Raw genomic sequence first — 16,794 nt, 5'->3', positions numbered from 1 at the left:
TTTGAACTCAGACCGCATGCACACAGCCTTATATTTCATAGTGCGGCACTTTCATGAAGCTTGAATAAATTTAAAGTGAAAAGCAGTTGTAAGCTGCTGATCATGAGGAAAAATGACATTACTATCAGAATGCGTACTTCATAAACAAACGCAGTAACAATAAAAGTGTTAAAATGGCCTTTAATACACAGTCATTATAAGGTAACTTTATGAACCATTCTCTCTAAAGGCAGTGGAAAAAATATTTCACCGGAGAAAGTGCTGGACCCTTGAATCACGTCTTTAAGGTCCATCAGAATATAATGGATGCAGCATTCTGCTGACTGAAGTTTTCAAGGATTTATCCGTTGGCTTCAGAAAAGAAGGTTCAAACACTGACATTTCATAATAATAAATAAAAGTAAAGCTCTGGAACAGGTCCTCGCAGGTGTAACACAACTGAGGTATACTGAATAATATGAATAAAATCCGAGACTTCAAGAACCTCTTCTAATGACTGAGATGACATAGTAATATTAGAAATATTCTAAGACAGTTTATGTGTGATGATATTGAATTTCTTTAACTTAGAGGTCAAATGAGAGCAAGATCTAGAAACAACATTGCTGGCAGTCACAAGGGTGGCTAAAATGAGGCACCTCTGGGTGCAATAAAGACCCCAGTTTAGTACCACAATAGGAGTCATGCCTGGTTAGCTGGGAAAAGACAGTTAACTTAGAGCTTTACAGGAGAAAAACCATGTTTCTGATGGTAGCCCAAAGCACTTTAAAGCATTGAAGGATTCTGGGAATTGTGTGTTTTTTTGTGGCTACACCTGCCTCAGCAGCAGAAAATGGTGCAACATTAAGCTTCACTTTAAGCACTGTTTGTTGCAGTTTTCCATCAGTGGATGTGTCTGACTAACGAGTGAGCTTCCCATTTTGAAACAAATATTAAAGATGGTTTCTGCCAGCCTAAACAACTGCTGTGGACTAAGCATGAGCCCAGTGAGAGGTTGCAGACTGCTATGATCTGTAAAACTAGCTACTGGGGAGGTTGAACGTGACAGAATACAACACTTTATTGAGGCTTGGGCTAAAAAAAATCCACCCCCCTCAAAAATTAGATCACCGTTTGAGTCTGGTGCTGCTGCACTCTCAAAACAAAATTGTCACATTCAGGAACAAACCCTCTCTCCAATGCACAATTGTTTTGTGATGTGACTGATAGTATCCGTGAAGCCTGTACTTCTTGATAACTCTGGGATGAATCCATCACTCCCCCAGCGAGGACCCAATCCTCGACATGACGATCCGTTTCAAACTTTCGACTTGCTAGATGTTTGCCTCTCTATTGTGCCAATGGGAGAAGCTGACAGGAGAACATCCTAGACTGGGGATTTATATACGCCATGTTTGATGTGTTGTCTGACCTTATCGGGGTTCGGTGGCCCTAGAATATAAAGTATCCCCAGGAGAAAGTGTCAGAGTTGATGTTAACCACTGTGAGACTGATGGCATGTCGTGATGTTTTGACAACTTTGTATTAAAACTTCCTGGATTGAAATTTGTGACAGAACTTGATCGTGCTCCAATTTGAACATATTTAGGTGTCAAGACTAGTGACAGCAGAGTGACATAAAAAGTCAACAAAGCTTGAGGCACATTCAGTATTTAAGCCGGTGTGTCTAACTGAAACAGAGATAGACAGTTGCTAAAAAACAATAGGGTTTGTGTTGTCTTGCTTAACTTTGACAGATTGAGTTCCTCGGGCCGTAGAGATCTGATTACTAAAGCCATAACTTATCCAGATATCCAAGCAGTGCACTTTACAGTCAAACGGTAGAGCTCGGCAACCTCATGATCGTCCAGCTGAGCAAGATGCTGCAGCTTTACAGACTAAATGTCCAGACTAGCTTGCAGCCTTTTAGCCTGTGTTGTCCACACACATCAGTCATGTTAGCGTATGAAACTGATTTGCTCACTATATATTTTTCCAAGGATGAGGGATAACCACGCAAAAAAACCTCTTTAAATTCCTGGCATGCCCACATTAGATTTGCCAGATGCTGGGCTGGTGGCTTAGAGAGTGTCTAAGGCGATGCACTTTAGACAATTTTATAAAGTCTTGAAAGACTGACACACAATGACAGTCAGAGGAGGGAGGGGGCAATGCTGGGAAAAAATAATCCATCCATCTTGGATCTCTTGATGACGGGTAATTCATATTAGCTTGTGGGCCACACTGCGTGCGTTAACTGAATAAAATGAAAAGAAAAATGAGTGTCTATTTTTATGTAGCAAGAAAAATCGTATTAATCCTGAGTGGGACAACTCTTTCAAAAGGAGGTAGAGAAGCAAAAGAACCCGCAGCTTAGATGTTGTTAGTGACAAATCATGTACTATCTCAGGGTTTACATGTGGTTTACCCCAACACACATCCTGTGCTCTCTCTCTCTCTCTCTCTCTCTCTCTCTCTCTCTCTCTCTCTCTCTCTCTCTCTCTCTCCCCCCCTCACAAGCACAGCAGTACCTCCTGCTGTCAGCTAATGCATGGTTAGTGCCCATCATGAGTCCATGCTGGAGAGAAGCTTAGAATTACTGTAAACGTTGCCTGCACTGACTTCTCCTGCCTGCTGACGTCCTTTTGCACCGTACAGAGATCATTCCAAAGTGGTAAACCAGTGGTCCCACAAGTGGTTTAATTTCATTATAAGTGAATCCACCAGAAATAAAGAATCCAATGCTCTCACCATTATCTTTACATCCTCTGCAGTTTCCATTTGAAACCAACTAAAAACAAAGGAAGAAATCACCCCACACAGGTCCCTGGGACAAAGTCTGATCAAGTCTGTGGAGCAAATGTGCCTGTTTGGGGGTCTAGGAGGGGAAAATCAACTGCTTGACAGCTGCTGATCTCAGATATGAAAATGTCAAAGAGGCTTGATGTCATCCATTAGAGAACAATATCAACAGAGTTAGAATGAGGGAAAATCAACCACTTAAAGTAAAAGATAAAGCTAGAGATGAGTCATAAATATACACTAATATCACCAGCTGCAGATGCATTGAATGTTTACACAACTTGTCAAACTTCTTAAGTGGCTTTAAGCTTCGCTAGATTAAAAGGATCAAAGTCGAGACAACAATTATTACTTACAATGTGATTCAAGTTTTACACGCACAACATTAAAATTACAGCGATAATTAAAATGTTCATGAATAAAATATACCTCTCTCTTTTAACATTAATGCACTGTATATTACTGGGTGTAATGTTTATACTGTTCGCTTCACGGGCTAATGTTCTGGATAATTCCCCTGACATGTCACAAGGTGTAGCGTTATATGTAAAACCAGGTCAGAAGCGGCTGCAGAAGTTCTGGGTCTCAGCTTCAGTTGTGAGGCCACATAAAGTAAGAGATTACCACCAGTGTACTATGTGACTACACTTCAGAGTCAGACCTGCTGATGATCGATTCTTATTTCTACTGAAACTAGGACCCAGGTGATGGAGAACCACAACTCGTAGCAGAGGTTTCTCTTGGTTCTTAAGCTTTGCCTCGGTCGGCAGTGTTTGGTGTGGCCTGTTTGGCTCCAATCCAGGATCTCCAGATGTTTGTAGAACCCAAAACAGCTGCTTTTCCCACCTTGGCATGTAAATGATTAATAGGCTGTGATTCCACTGGAAACAGTGCTATTCAGTTCATGCCATGAATATACCAGGAACACTCAAAATAATTGAGATATAACTACTGTATTGAGGTAATTACTTTTACTACTCATCAGTTCGTGTAACTATATTTTTGTTGTCAATGGTTTAAAAGTGTGTTTTTTTTGTTTTAAATCAGCAGGTTTTCTAGTAACATAATTGTTCTGAAATAGTTACACTGTCCACTCATCTAAGATGTTTACTACTTGTATTATTTAAAACATTACAATTAAACACTTCATACACGGTCTCATGTTGCTACAAGTTGTTTCCTACAGGTTTCATTATATCATTTAGGCTGTTATTCATTGTCATTTAGTTTAATCGATCCAAGTAGAACTTGTGCAACTATAAAAGGAAGAAACATTTAATTCTGTGGTTTGAGTCTCAGCAGTTATGGTAAATGTATCATACATGTTTGGCCATAAACATATTGATCTGTTTGGTTATACTGCACCGTAAAAGGAAACTGCATGTAATACTGAGAGGAGCATCGTAGTAATAACATCATTTATTACCTCCAGAGTGCTTTGGAGAGTAATCTGAAAAAGTAAAAATGAGGTGCAGTAAATGCGGCAGTCAGTGAAAATCCTGGGTTTGAGAGATGTTCTAAAGAAGGGTTCAGATGCTGTTAATCCTGATGTGGCAAGTTGTATCAGGATCTGCAGGTCCTCACTGGAAGAGGTTGTCCCTTTCATCTTAATGTCTGGCCTCTACAAGACTCTGCTGGATTATCAAAGAGGGGATGCTAAAACATCTGTGATTAAAAAGTCAGAAAGACACTCATATGGCTTTCCATGTGCTGCTTTACAAAGATTCAGAGGATTTTAAAAGCATTTAATGGGAGGAGAATGCCAAAAGGGAAAAACTAGCTTATAATGTCATTCTGTAATTTTCTTTTTCTGCAAGTTTAGTGTCAGTCTGGAATAACTAAAGAGCTAGGATTTATACAAGTGATTACAGCTCTGAAAATGAGATTAATTAATCTTACAAAGCCATTTACAGAATGATGAGTTCTGAGCTCAGACAGGCTGAGATATTATCTTAACACATGCTGGAATCGCAATAATACTATATTTTCAAGTATTATAAAATAGTGCAATATTTAGATTTTTCATACAAATGTTCATAGCCAACAATGCTGTTTGTACCTGTGGTCGAGAGCCAATGTGGCTATTTACATGCAGGTGTATGTAGCATGGCAGAGCCAAGCAAACAAGTGTCTAGAGCCAATGATGCTATTGTCACCAAGGTGTCTGTAACTAACAACATTATTTGCATTTGGGGAGGATAGCCGATGTGGCTATTTACACCCAGGTTTTAAGCTCTTCTGGACTGCTAATATGTATATAACACATGGTAATACTGTATGTTTATAACACGTGGTTAGCATTATGAAAGGGTCTACTTAAAACCAAACCATGATCTTTCACTCACCCTAACCAAGTAGTTAAGTTGCCTAAACCTAACCACACTGTGACTGAAAACTACATATAATAACAACAACAATAACAATATCAACAATAATATTAATATTATTAATAAAAATAATGTTAATAATGATAACAATAACAATAATAATGATAAATTAATTAAATGGCACATTGCAACAGTTGCTGCAGTTCTCTACTTCCTGTAAAAACAAGGTGCTTAGGGAGCCATACTGGTGTAAATAGCTGAATAGCTGCTGTGTGACTATCTTCACCCAGGTGCAAACAGACACAGACATGCAACTGGGTTGCATTTTATTTTTTTCCCCTGGCACAGTGGTGGGATATTGGTAATTTTGGGCTTTTTTGAAAGATGAAAATATTGACATTTGAAGGAGTAATAAAAGCGTATGCATCTGACCTGTTTACATTTGGTGTTGTGGAGCTGCAGACAGAAGAGTAAATGAAAAAGATTTTGGCTCTCTGGATGATGCTGTGTTTTATTGTCCACAAAAAAGGAGAGTTGCATATAAGTGTGTTTATTTATATTTTTGTCTTATTCCTTACTGCTTTTATTTTCCTAACTACTTTAAAAGGTGGCCACTGAGTCAGCCAGGTGCTGCTGACTATTGTACAGTTCTCTGGGGTGCACAACTAGTTAAAACACAACAATCCCAGGACGCACATGTCATTAAAATGACAATAGTAGCACTGCCAGGTGAGTAATTTTGCTTATTTTACTTGCAAAGAAGAGAACTTACTTGGGAACTAATAATGCTGTCAAGACTGATTTCTGTTCTAATATTCAAAATGAAAAATATATTATTTTTCTTCTTCTTAATATTGCAAATTACCACTGGTGGGAGATTTACTCAAAAACTTTATGAACGTAAAAGTACTAATACCATAACTTAAAATTCCTCCATGCATCATTTTACTTGCTGAAGGTACAAAATGTATTTAAACATATAAAGAAACAAAAGTACTTATACAAAACAACCATTCAAATGTTGTAAGTTCTTGTAAATTAAATGAGTAAATAACTGCAAATAATCAGTCCAAATATTAAGATGCTGTATACAATTATGGATCTTGTAGTCTCAACAAAAAATGTAATTGTATTTATTTTCTTTACTCATACAAACTACTCAGTACTGATGGGAAAGAACTGGCCAATCATTGTTCTTCTGAATTGTTTTGCTGTCTGACTTTCACTTAAATAGATGAATTTTTATTTATCAAATTATTCTCATTAAACCACTGCATTCATTTAGTAGAAAATATCAAACATAAAAAAACACGAGAAACCGCAGTCTCTCTTATTGATCCAGGTCTCCCCTTTGCTAAAAAGGAAAACCAATATTTTTTCTAGGTTTGCATTTATTAAGATTCAATGCGTATGGATGCATGCATGGATTCTATCATGATAACAATCTATAGCTTGTAGTGATGAACAGTATGTTCTGTTCCTTGTGTTGTCACATAGGAATATTTGTGCCACCCCTGGTGAAAGTGAAGCAGCTGAGACTCAGGTGTGGCTGCTGTCTCGGCCTCACAGCTCCACTGTAGTCACCCCCGGTGTTCGGCTCAGTGTTCTCATGTTCTGTGTCTGGACCACAACGAGTCAGTGCGACAGCAAACACAAAGGACGCAGCTCTCCACTTGTGAACAACATTTTCATTCTGCTAATTGTTACAGTGAGCACTCTCATTTGGGTTGAGCCAACATGGCTGACAGATGGTTTATTACCCCCTCAATGAGTCCTGAGAGTGGCTGCTACTCTGTAATAGGACGAGCCAACTGTTTGAAATGAACAAGATAATAATACCATGGAGTCATTCAGTGGTGCTCTGATTAAAATGACTTAGTGTAAACCAGGAAAAATGCTGATATTAAACACTTGGTTTGTGAAAGTCAGAGAAAGAGAATGGAGCAGAGTTGTCCCAGTTGTATCTTTGCTGTTCAAAAATAGACCAGTTGCCCTCAAATACCATGATAGAGGACAGACCAAGCACAATTCACATGCTAGTTCAAAGTTAGCTGTTGCCTAAGCTGGTTCATCCACAGCTGCTGTTTGGTTTTCAGCAAAACTGAAATCAAAAACATTTCCAGTATCCTCTGCTCATCCAACTTGACGTGAAATCCATGAATAAGTGCACACAAAATATACCCATAAATATAATTTGTTTCTAAGGGCAGAACTGTGTTGTATTATTATTAATCCTGTTTTAGAGGAAAACAGATTTATCAATCCAATTACAGTTCCTGTACCCATTTAAATACCAGAGTGATCTTTGAAGTTGTTCAGATTAAGATTTCACTTCTGGTTGCTAGTGGTAACAGCAAGTAGCTTTTAATAAACACAGATCCTTGAGTTGGGTTAAAAAAACACACGCATCGACCACTGGGGGAAGCAAACATGTCTTGAGCAGCTACTGTACTTTGTCAGAAATGCAGCTGAAGGAGAGCAACTCCTGAGTCTGTTTACAGCGCACCCAAACAAAATCAGGAGAGGGTTCACCACATTGTCGTCTGACACACACCACATGTGTTTTTGCACATTACAGCGTGTGACATACAGGCAGGCACCTGCCCTTGTCTTCTGCACCTCCTCCAATGCACACATGCATCGTTTCCTGTCAATCCTATGCATAGGTATGCAATTTGAATCCCACACAGCAAAAGCAGACTCCCCTAGTGACAATTAAAACTACTATAAATAGAGAGACAATTACAGAATGCAAATTCGTTAAATAGCTATTGCTCAAAAATGCTGGCCATAAATAGTAATACAAATAGCTTTGCTATAATCAAATTTTTAAGGTTTTTAATGAATAAATTATTCACAACTATTAGCTATTATTCCTTTTTTAGTGTAATTAGTAAATAGTTGCCTGCCAGCTGAAGCAGTGAACAGGCCTCACTGCAACATAGCAGGAAAAGCTGACTTTCTATGGGCAGAAATGCTCCAACAACTTTGGTTTTAACAAGTGACACTATAACAAGAACACTGCTGTCAAATGTTAACTGTGCAAGAACAAAAATCATTCCACTGCAAACAAGGTGACAAGCATCACAACACCACACTCTGGCAAAACAAGCCCAATTTCAAAGGGTATGCATCAGGCAGCTCACTCGTGTTTCAGAGAAGCATTAATGAGGTGTGTAAGCGTGTCAGGTGTGGACACAATAATGAGAACACGTTACAATACAGCATCATGTGACCCAGTACAAGAACTTTCTTTATAATGCTTATGGTATTTAAATGTTGTTGTGGTTGTGTTTGGTGTTTATTTTATCTCCATGATCATATTTAAGGTTTTTCGGTTTTTGCTGTGTTACATAATTCTACAGTGTTTATGACTGCTGGCCTCCTGTTTGCATCTCTGCAAGTTTCCTTATCAACATTCAGTGGAAAAATAGGTCTGCTGTAGCCGACGCACGCTGTTAGTTTTGTGTTTATAATGATAATCTGTGTGGCGCAGCTCACTTGTACAAATGTGATATAGGAGTGAACGTATGAGTCATGAGTGACTCATATTAGGTTAAGAGTCTTGATGAAACCGTGACAGTATGCTGAACTCAAAGACACGGAAGGCTCTGAAAAACTCCACCAACTGAATTACCACTGGTCTTAAATCAACACGTGTCAGTCTCAGCATCATAAACATCATACAGTATGCTGCATGTAAAGCTGGGCTTTTGTAGAGAGCGGTATTATCTCACAAGGTATTCCTACTGTTTTGTCCACCAAATGATAAGGCTTGAAGTGAAATTATATTACAAGCCTTGTTGGTTCATTGTCTCCAGTTATCCTGTTTGCTGTGCTATTGAGTTACTCAGCTTCTTTACAAAGAGGAGCGCAAGAGAAATGTGTCATTCTGATCTTTGAAGATAAATGGAGGATGTACACAAACCCAATTTCAGGGGTGTAACAAAGAAGCACTAAAACAAGTGGGCAATATTGGGAAAAAAAAACATTACCTTTATGTTTAATAGAGTAAGTGAAAAACAAAAGTTACAAAATTGAAAGTGCATGCCCACTTACATTATGGTGCTGTCCCACAGTGCACAGTAAGGGTGCATCGTCCCCTGGAAGGCAGGAAAAGGACAAAATGTTTACCACATGAATTATGACGATAATTGATCATCATTATCATCACCATGATTGTGAACCAACTGCCATATTTGTCCTGCTATGTAGATCTGAAAATGTGTTTCATGGATCACACAGAAACCATAAATTGGAGCGTGTATTACTCTATCACACATGCACACGTTTGCTGACCCGTTCAGACTTACATGCACTTTATATCCAAGATGAATAAAAAGGCCCGGATCATAAAAGGGATTGTCCTTGTAATTATCTGACTGCAGTGCACTCTCCTGATACCCGGGTGCTTGCAAATTAATTATCGAGCCAATTAACCGCCATTGTGTGCTGGCTAATGGTAGATAATATGTGCGGTGGTCATTGTCATAGAACATTGAGTCAACAGATAATTTTTTTTTTCTTTTTTGCGGCGTTGAAAGGGCAGCCTTTCATCTTTTAAACCAAAAACTAACATGAAAAGCAATATTCATATGCAAAAACGAGATTTTTATTTGCGGATCTATACGAAGATGTCAGTTACCGTGATTAGAAATGACAGAATGGCTGTGGTGCTTACGTTTGCCAGGTGAGCCAATTCAATCTCCAGGTGGGACTCCGTTGCCTTGGGCTCAGGTCTCACAGTCACAGCAATGACCTTGGAGTTCACAACTGTGTGGTTCCTGAGTCAAACAGAGATGCCACAAAACAATAAACTAATTAGAAAACAAATATAATTTCTCAGATGCTCCAACCTACCTCACTCTAAGACAGTGTGGTAAAGCTGAGGCTCCTTAGCTGTGTTTGCATCCCTATATGCAGCTTATGGATATAAAAGATGAACATCATAAAACATTTCCAGTGTTCAAAGCCTTAACCCTGATTTCACTTCAAACACCTGAGGACTATTTTTATGCTCTGAAGAAGCATTTACACTACTTAAAGATTTGATTTCAGTGCAGGGTAAGTGAGACTCATGTGGGATCGATATGGAATTACTGGTATTAAAACCTAATTTGGGATTTCGGAGATTTTGTGCACATATTTTGAATTTAAAGGTCCTCTCTGCTGGCTAATCTAGTTATCTAAAATTTATAGTAGAACTTCTTGGAATTAATTTTTAAACTAGCTGAGTACTAGTCTGAGGTATTTTCTCTTTTGCAGCTTGTGCTGAATGCTAACCCTAGCATCGCATGCTCCATATCAAGAAGACTTTAAAAGCTGCCCATTAGACGTGAAAGCAGCAATACAGCATGTTTGCCAGGTGTTCAAAACATCCATGCAGACCAGGTATCAGAGAGTTCAAATCAAAGGCTCGCCTGAACTGAACTAGATGTTTCTTTGTATCCTATGCTTTTAAAGTCTGGCGGTGTAGCCCTGCTTCAGAAACCATCTCCTGCTATTGTATAGTTGACAGAATATTCTTTTTATTAGAAGCTGAAATCCACGAGCACTTCCCACAACGAAGAAAACTGTCAGCCACACAAAGATAGTAGAGGTGAGACTGCAGCAGCCCCCGATCCTACAGGCACCATTTGAGCTGAGAACAACTTTTGTCTGACTTTTTCATATGATACAAGTCAGTTTGCTGAACTTATTCTAAAACGGAAATCAATGGCGTAAATGGAGAAGTTCTTTAGTTTACCGCTCTAAGTGCATCAAGACACTCCTGACATTTACTGGCAGGAAAGCTATTTTTATTATTTGAGGCTTCGCAAGCTTAAAATTTGGCAAATGGAAGCTCAACTTATCCTCCTGTTATTCTAGAGAGAGTGAGCTTCAGTGTCCCACTCTGAGCTCCACATGTACACAGAGGGCTGCTGCTCCACCTGTGACAGCTGGCCTGACCGGTCCCGGAATGACCGCTCTGTCCTTGGGACGTTGGCGCCAGGGACTTGTTGACTGGGGTCTGACAGGTGTTTGTTTGGGACGTCCCACTGTTTTTTCCAGGCAATACTGTCATCCTAAATTAACTACATATTCCAGGTTACAGAAAAACATATTTCTTTTACTAAACTGGACCAAACACAAACTCCTCATTTGAGTTTTACACTGTATATGCATTAAAAAAGCAGATCTTTGTTAGCAAAAGAAGAATAATCATAAATTGAAAGTTGTTAACTTCTATCTTAAAGTAGAAAATATAACAGTAGCAGCACAGCAATTAGATTTTCTCTCTCTTCCTGTGTGAAACTTTTAATTTCATGCCTCTGCAGTGGAACGTTTCAGGGACACAGGAGTCAGGCACAGTCTGCTTTTAAGACTTGATCTACTATTTTGAATGGAAATGGACACCTCTGCTGCTTCCAAAGGAATAAATCATTCTCATATTTCTTCTTGCCAGTAGACCAGAAAATACAGACAAGGAAATATGCTGCTCTTACTTTGGTGAAGGCAGCATGAGTCCAAGAGTCTTGTAAAGAACTGTTCCCAAAATGAAGACAGGCGATCCTTCCATATCTAAGGGAGAAAATTAAGCATTAATTAACACCACTGTCAGGCCCCTGCTGATAGACTTTTTATAATATTATACAAGTGGATCCTGTTGCCAGATTTTATCTTAAAAAGTAAACATTCAAAATGTCCTCACTGTATATATTTAATACTGCAAAGTTTGGCCTTCCAGTAACACGATAAGTATTCATAATCCATGGCAGTTGTAATTGAGAGTAACACTTGGCTTAAGTAAACCTGCTAATCTGTAGTGCCAATACAGTATGTGCCAATAACACTTTACGGATAAAGATTTTATTTTTGACAAAGTGTACTTTCTGCAACTTTTTGTACCAGACTTTGTTGACTCCAGAAAGAGAAGTGCTAAAGTCGCCTATAGAATCAGCTTCTTACACTGTCCGAATGAGGGTGGCTGGGATTAGGAGCGTGGCACAGATTCCTAATCAATCCCTTGCTTTGTTATTGTTGATATATTCCAGATAAGACTGATTACACCAAATTAACCAAATTGTTTGGCTCTGGATTGCGATATACAGTGGCAACTGGGAGAGGATGCTGAAAACGCTGATTCGATGGAAAACTCAGTGACTGAACAAGCACAGGCAAGCAAAGTGGCTTTGTTCAAAGGCTTGTAGCATTATTTCACTTTACCAAAACAAGGGGTGGCGTAGCATAAATCATTAAGCAAATACTTTCTGCAGAAGACTGATGTGTCTGTGTGAAAGTCTTATTGTAAGTTTTCAAGGCAATTCAACTAAAATCATTCAGCTTCTGCTCAGATGTCAAGATATTTATTTTCCATTCCTCAGCAGTGGCCACTGAATCTATCACAATGTATTCACTATGCATTCATCTCACATTTCTTCCACAGTTTCCTCTGCAGATGCTGAAAATGTTACTGCTGGTTTTTATACAGAAATGAACTTTACATGTTTATTCTACAACAAATAAGGTTTGTACATTAAGACTGTTAATGTGGCTCAGAGTCCTGAGGAAGGATGTGTCTGACTAGATGCAGGATGGCTCTGTGAAATATATTCAGTCACATACCTGCTGACTGGGAAACAAAGAGGCCCTTTGGGATAACCACTTTATCTTCAGAGTTCCTGGCCCAGTCAACCATGCCTTTACGACCCTTCATGGGGAAGTTGATGTCAGTCATCACAGACACTGCTGGAAGTCTCTGGATGCTGGCCACTGCGGAATTCAAACAAACAGACCAATGAAGAAATACGGATGATCAATGAACTTTGGAGTATTTATAACTTAGCATATGGTCTCATGGAGAATCACCCTCCATTTACCAAAAAGTCATGAGTCATGTAATGAAAAAGTGTTTCTCAGGGATCAGTTTCCCAAACTTAGGCCACACTGCCCACATGTAAATTATGGATCAAAGTTTTTAACACACATAAATGCATGTTTGTGTTTTTCTTTTGTATCTATGTGTTTACATGCATTTAGGTTTACTGCATAACTACTATGTATTACCATCATTTTAGACTGATTTGTGCCATTTGGTAATAGTTTTCAGAAGAGACAAACAAAATACATAGTACATACACAATATACAGTATATATGTATATATGTCGTTTGTTTCATCTGTACAAAAACTTAAGAATAAAAATGACAAGTTGTGATTTTGTGAAGGTTATGGGGGGGACTACTTCTGGGCTTGGAGCAGTGACTGGTCAGGGTTAATTGTTTCCGCCTTTTCCAGTCTTTATGCTAAGATAAGATAAGCTAAGCTTATCAGCTGCTGGCTGTAGCTTCACATTAACAGTCAGATATGAGAGTGAAATTTCATCTCACTCTCAGAAAAAAAAGGAATAAATGTATTTTCCAAACTAATCCTTTAAAGGGACTATTTTTAACTTTTCTCTGCTGCTGAACGTGGGCTCTTGCTGGGAGTGGGGGGTGGGGGATTGTTGCTTAGCAAGTGCTTTGGCTGTCTTCGTCTTATAATACACACTCTAAACGACTGTGTCTTCAGGACAGACTGGAGGCTGCGGTGAGTTGCTATGGGAAAGTGACAAGATGGGCTAGCTGGTTAGCACCCTAACTTCGGTAGAAGTCATGATAGAAACAAGAGTTAAAATTGGCGTTGCTTTCCACTGCTGGAGACAGCTCTTGGCGAGTAAAGGAACGAAGTTTGGCGGTGAGGTCACAATGGTTCTTCTACCAGCTGTTAATGCTAATGTTGGCTGTGTCGCAAGTTTTGTGATACTGTGATAAATTATATTATGTGAATGAGTTTTCTGCCTTTTTCTATTTCTATTAATGGAATATCAAACTCACAGTATGTAGTGCACCTGAGATGTTTTCAGGCATGTAGCAGGTGAAAAGTTTCACTCTGCTGTAGACTCTTACTCTTTACGCTCTAAAAGTCTTCTGACAGAGCATTTCTTGTTACCTGCTAAATCTCTACAGAGGTCAAGTCTGCTTCACTCTTTTAAGACACATTCTGTGATCCAAATATAAATAAAAGAGTAGTCCTATGACTTAAATTCAAAACACAAGACTGGAGCCTGCCATCACTGCCAGACAATAACATCTAGTTACCAATGTGGGTATGCATTTATATTTTCAATTCTGATAAACTGAGAAACACATAAATCCCTATTTTTACTTCTCAAACTGTTCTGGGTATTTGAATGTACAGATAATTTATATGTCAAATAAATAAGAAGAAACTGGTCTTCCATGTACACATTTACCACAACATGGACCATCAGAGCTACCACTGGCATATGAAAACTGGCAGACAGGTAATCTCCTTAATCACTCTACCCCTTTCTCACCTCCCTGCTGAGGTGCCATAAAAAGGCCAGTTCATACACTAAGGCAATGACAAGTAAAATACCCAGGATCAGCTGAAAAGGCCTCAGCATTACAAGGGGAGGATAAAGCTGTACTGTTCTCTACCTGGTATCACATCCAGTCCCAGTCAGGTGGTGCTTCAGCGTGGGGAATCTGAGGCTAATCCTACCATTGATGCAAAAGCTCCATTGTTCCTTGTGCTCTGCCAGTAATACAATTTGAATCCTGGAAAGGCTCCATGTTTGAGTCAAATCTGTGACAGTGAAGGTGTGTCTTCTGTGTACGGGATGATCAAGCGGCGGGCTTAAAATCACAGAGCGCCACGAGACCCGCCATTTGCAAAGAGGCTTGTTCACAGCACCAGATGCTGGGAGCAGCAGTGGTAAATGTTTGTGTGTGTGTGTGTGTGTGTGTTTATGTGGGTTTGTGTTCATAGCTTTAGTCACAAGGCACGCTGTGAAACACAACAGGGTGCTAGGAAGGCTGTCTTTCAGGGTTCTGGGTAATTCTGCAGGTAAATGGGGCTTTGCACTTGCCTGATGGAGCCAGACAGCAAAAATAAAGCGATCGTTTAGCATTGTGATGTTTCTGAACACCGACTCAGTGCACTGAGAAAATTCTGTACGGCTCATTTTCATAAGAGGGAATTATAGCAATGCTTATTACATCTGAATGTGTTCATGAGGGGCTCAGCATTAAGTTAACTGCCTAAGTCAGACAACATAAACATTTTGCACAAAACAAAAATCAATGAGCATTTGCAACCATCTTGTGTGGGTGTGTGATTGAAATTAATCACTATTAATGTCAAAACATTCTCTCGACCATGAAGCGCAGCCTCACAATAGACAGCTAGAACAAAAGTGTCAAAAGTGCATGATGTATTCCACTGTCAAAGTGGTGTTTAATTTAATTTCTAACATGTCCCAAGCTTCGCTTTGTCCTCCAAGTGTTTGCCTGCAAGGAGAGAGAGTAAGTTGCTGGAGTGGAGAGCTTTTTGCAATCAAGGTTATTTGACTAAAAGTAGGAGGACAGAGGACGATGCACTGGTGACAGCCAGTATTTATCTAAGTGTCAGGAGGCTGCCATAAATTAGTGACGAAATGATGCCGCAATATCTTACTCAGCCAGATGCTCCCCACTTGGATTTCACCGATGGATTCACATAACTTTCCATTCCTTTAATCAAAAGAGACACGACACAAAGCTCTGTGGTGTGAGCTGAAATTACTTTGTGGCAGGCGATCAAAGCTTGTACTGTGTCCAGGGGTAAAATAATTATCCTGAAAACTCTGCATCCCGTGTGTTAGTCATGTATTATCAAAACAGAGTTTGGTATGTTCACTCATTTTTCCAAATACACAGTAAAATGTGAAAAATAAATGTAAAATGTGACTGAATTTTGCAACTTGTTAATACACACCTTTTTTCTTAGCGCAAAATTGAACAAACCATGAACAGCAGTGATTTCTTCTGACATTTACAACACACAGGTAAAACATGTAGTCATTTCATGCACTAAAAAAATTCCTACAAGACCTTTATTATTTTTTCACCAGCATCTAGTGAGCTTTTGGTTGATTCTAGCCAGAGGCAGCTCATTACTGCTACATCTTCTAGTAACTGCTAAAAAGCCCCCTCAGCCTCTGTGATTTTCCAAAAAGCTGCTTGAGAAATCTGCCTGCCTCAGTTCTGCATCACCAAAATGATAATGATGCTGTATTTCCAGCATTATTTACTCAGAGGTTCATACAAGTTCTCTAAAAATGATGGAAAATAATGTGGGCTTTATTTCCCTTTTTTACTTCATGTAGAAACATTATAGCAGTACCTTGATGGCCTAAAGTTCTGTTGGAAATTCATGCTCAGTCTTTTTCTGTGAGCTACCGAAGAAAAAAATAATAATAAAAAGTTCCTCTCAATACACATTAATCCTGTTAATGGGGTGAAAATGCACAGGGTGCCACATATCACTGTTATGGATGGGAATCCTAAAAAGACCTAAAGCTTTAAACTTAAGAGATTTATCAATTTTGTGAACTTTGAATTAGCTTTATTAGTAATGCCGAAGATCACCATTAACATGGTGCATGGAACAATCAGAAAGCTTTTTCAGTCGAGCCTGGAGAGCTACACAAAGCAAAAAGTCAAGTGGAAACTTCTTTCTTTCAAAAAGTTCTAAATGAAACCTAACGACTGAACAATTCCTTTTTCTAGACATGTGGCTAAAATATTTCTGCATTATTAGCCTACACTCACATCACAAAGGTTAACATGAGTGTATGGCATCAACACCTACTGTAAGTCTGA

General features: G+C 39.0%; 1 protein-coding gene across 8 annotated transcripts in view; it reads right to left on the bottom strand.

Annotated features, from left to right (window-relative positions):
* adgrb3 (adhesion G protein-coupled receptor B3) overlaps window positions 1-16,794 on the bottom strand; it is a 112,226-nt gene that overhangs the window by 22,988 nt on the left and 72,444 nt on the right. For all 8 annotated transcript variants that reach the window (XM_071480874.1, XM_071480877.1, XM_071480880.1 and 5 more), the window contains 4 exons: window positions 12,714-12,860; window positions 11,594-11,669; window positions 9,790-9,892; window positions 9,168-9,211 (listed from right to left, as the gene is read on the bottom strand). In XM_071480874.1, the coding sequence (XP_071336975.1) occupies window positions 9,168-9,211; window positions 9,790-9,892; window positions 11,594-11,669; window positions 12,714-12,860 (370 nt within the window). The remainder of the gene's footprint in view (window positions 1-9,167; window positions 9,212-9,789; window positions 9,893-11,593; window positions 11,670-12,713; window positions 12,861-16,794) is intronic.

Source organism: Trachinotus anak, unplaced genomic scaffold, assembly GCF_046630095.1.
Source record: "Trachinotus anak isolate AG129_WGS33_773 ecotype Australia unplaced genomic scaffold, CSIRO_AGI_Tana_v1 ptg000007l, whole genome shotgun sequence".
Lineage (NCBI taxonomy): Eukaryota > Metazoa > Chordata > Actinopteri > Carangiformes > Carangidae > Trachinotus > Trachinotus anak.
The sequence above is the reverse complement of the archived record's forward strand: the minus strand, read 5'-3'. Positions and strand labels throughout refer to the sequence as shown.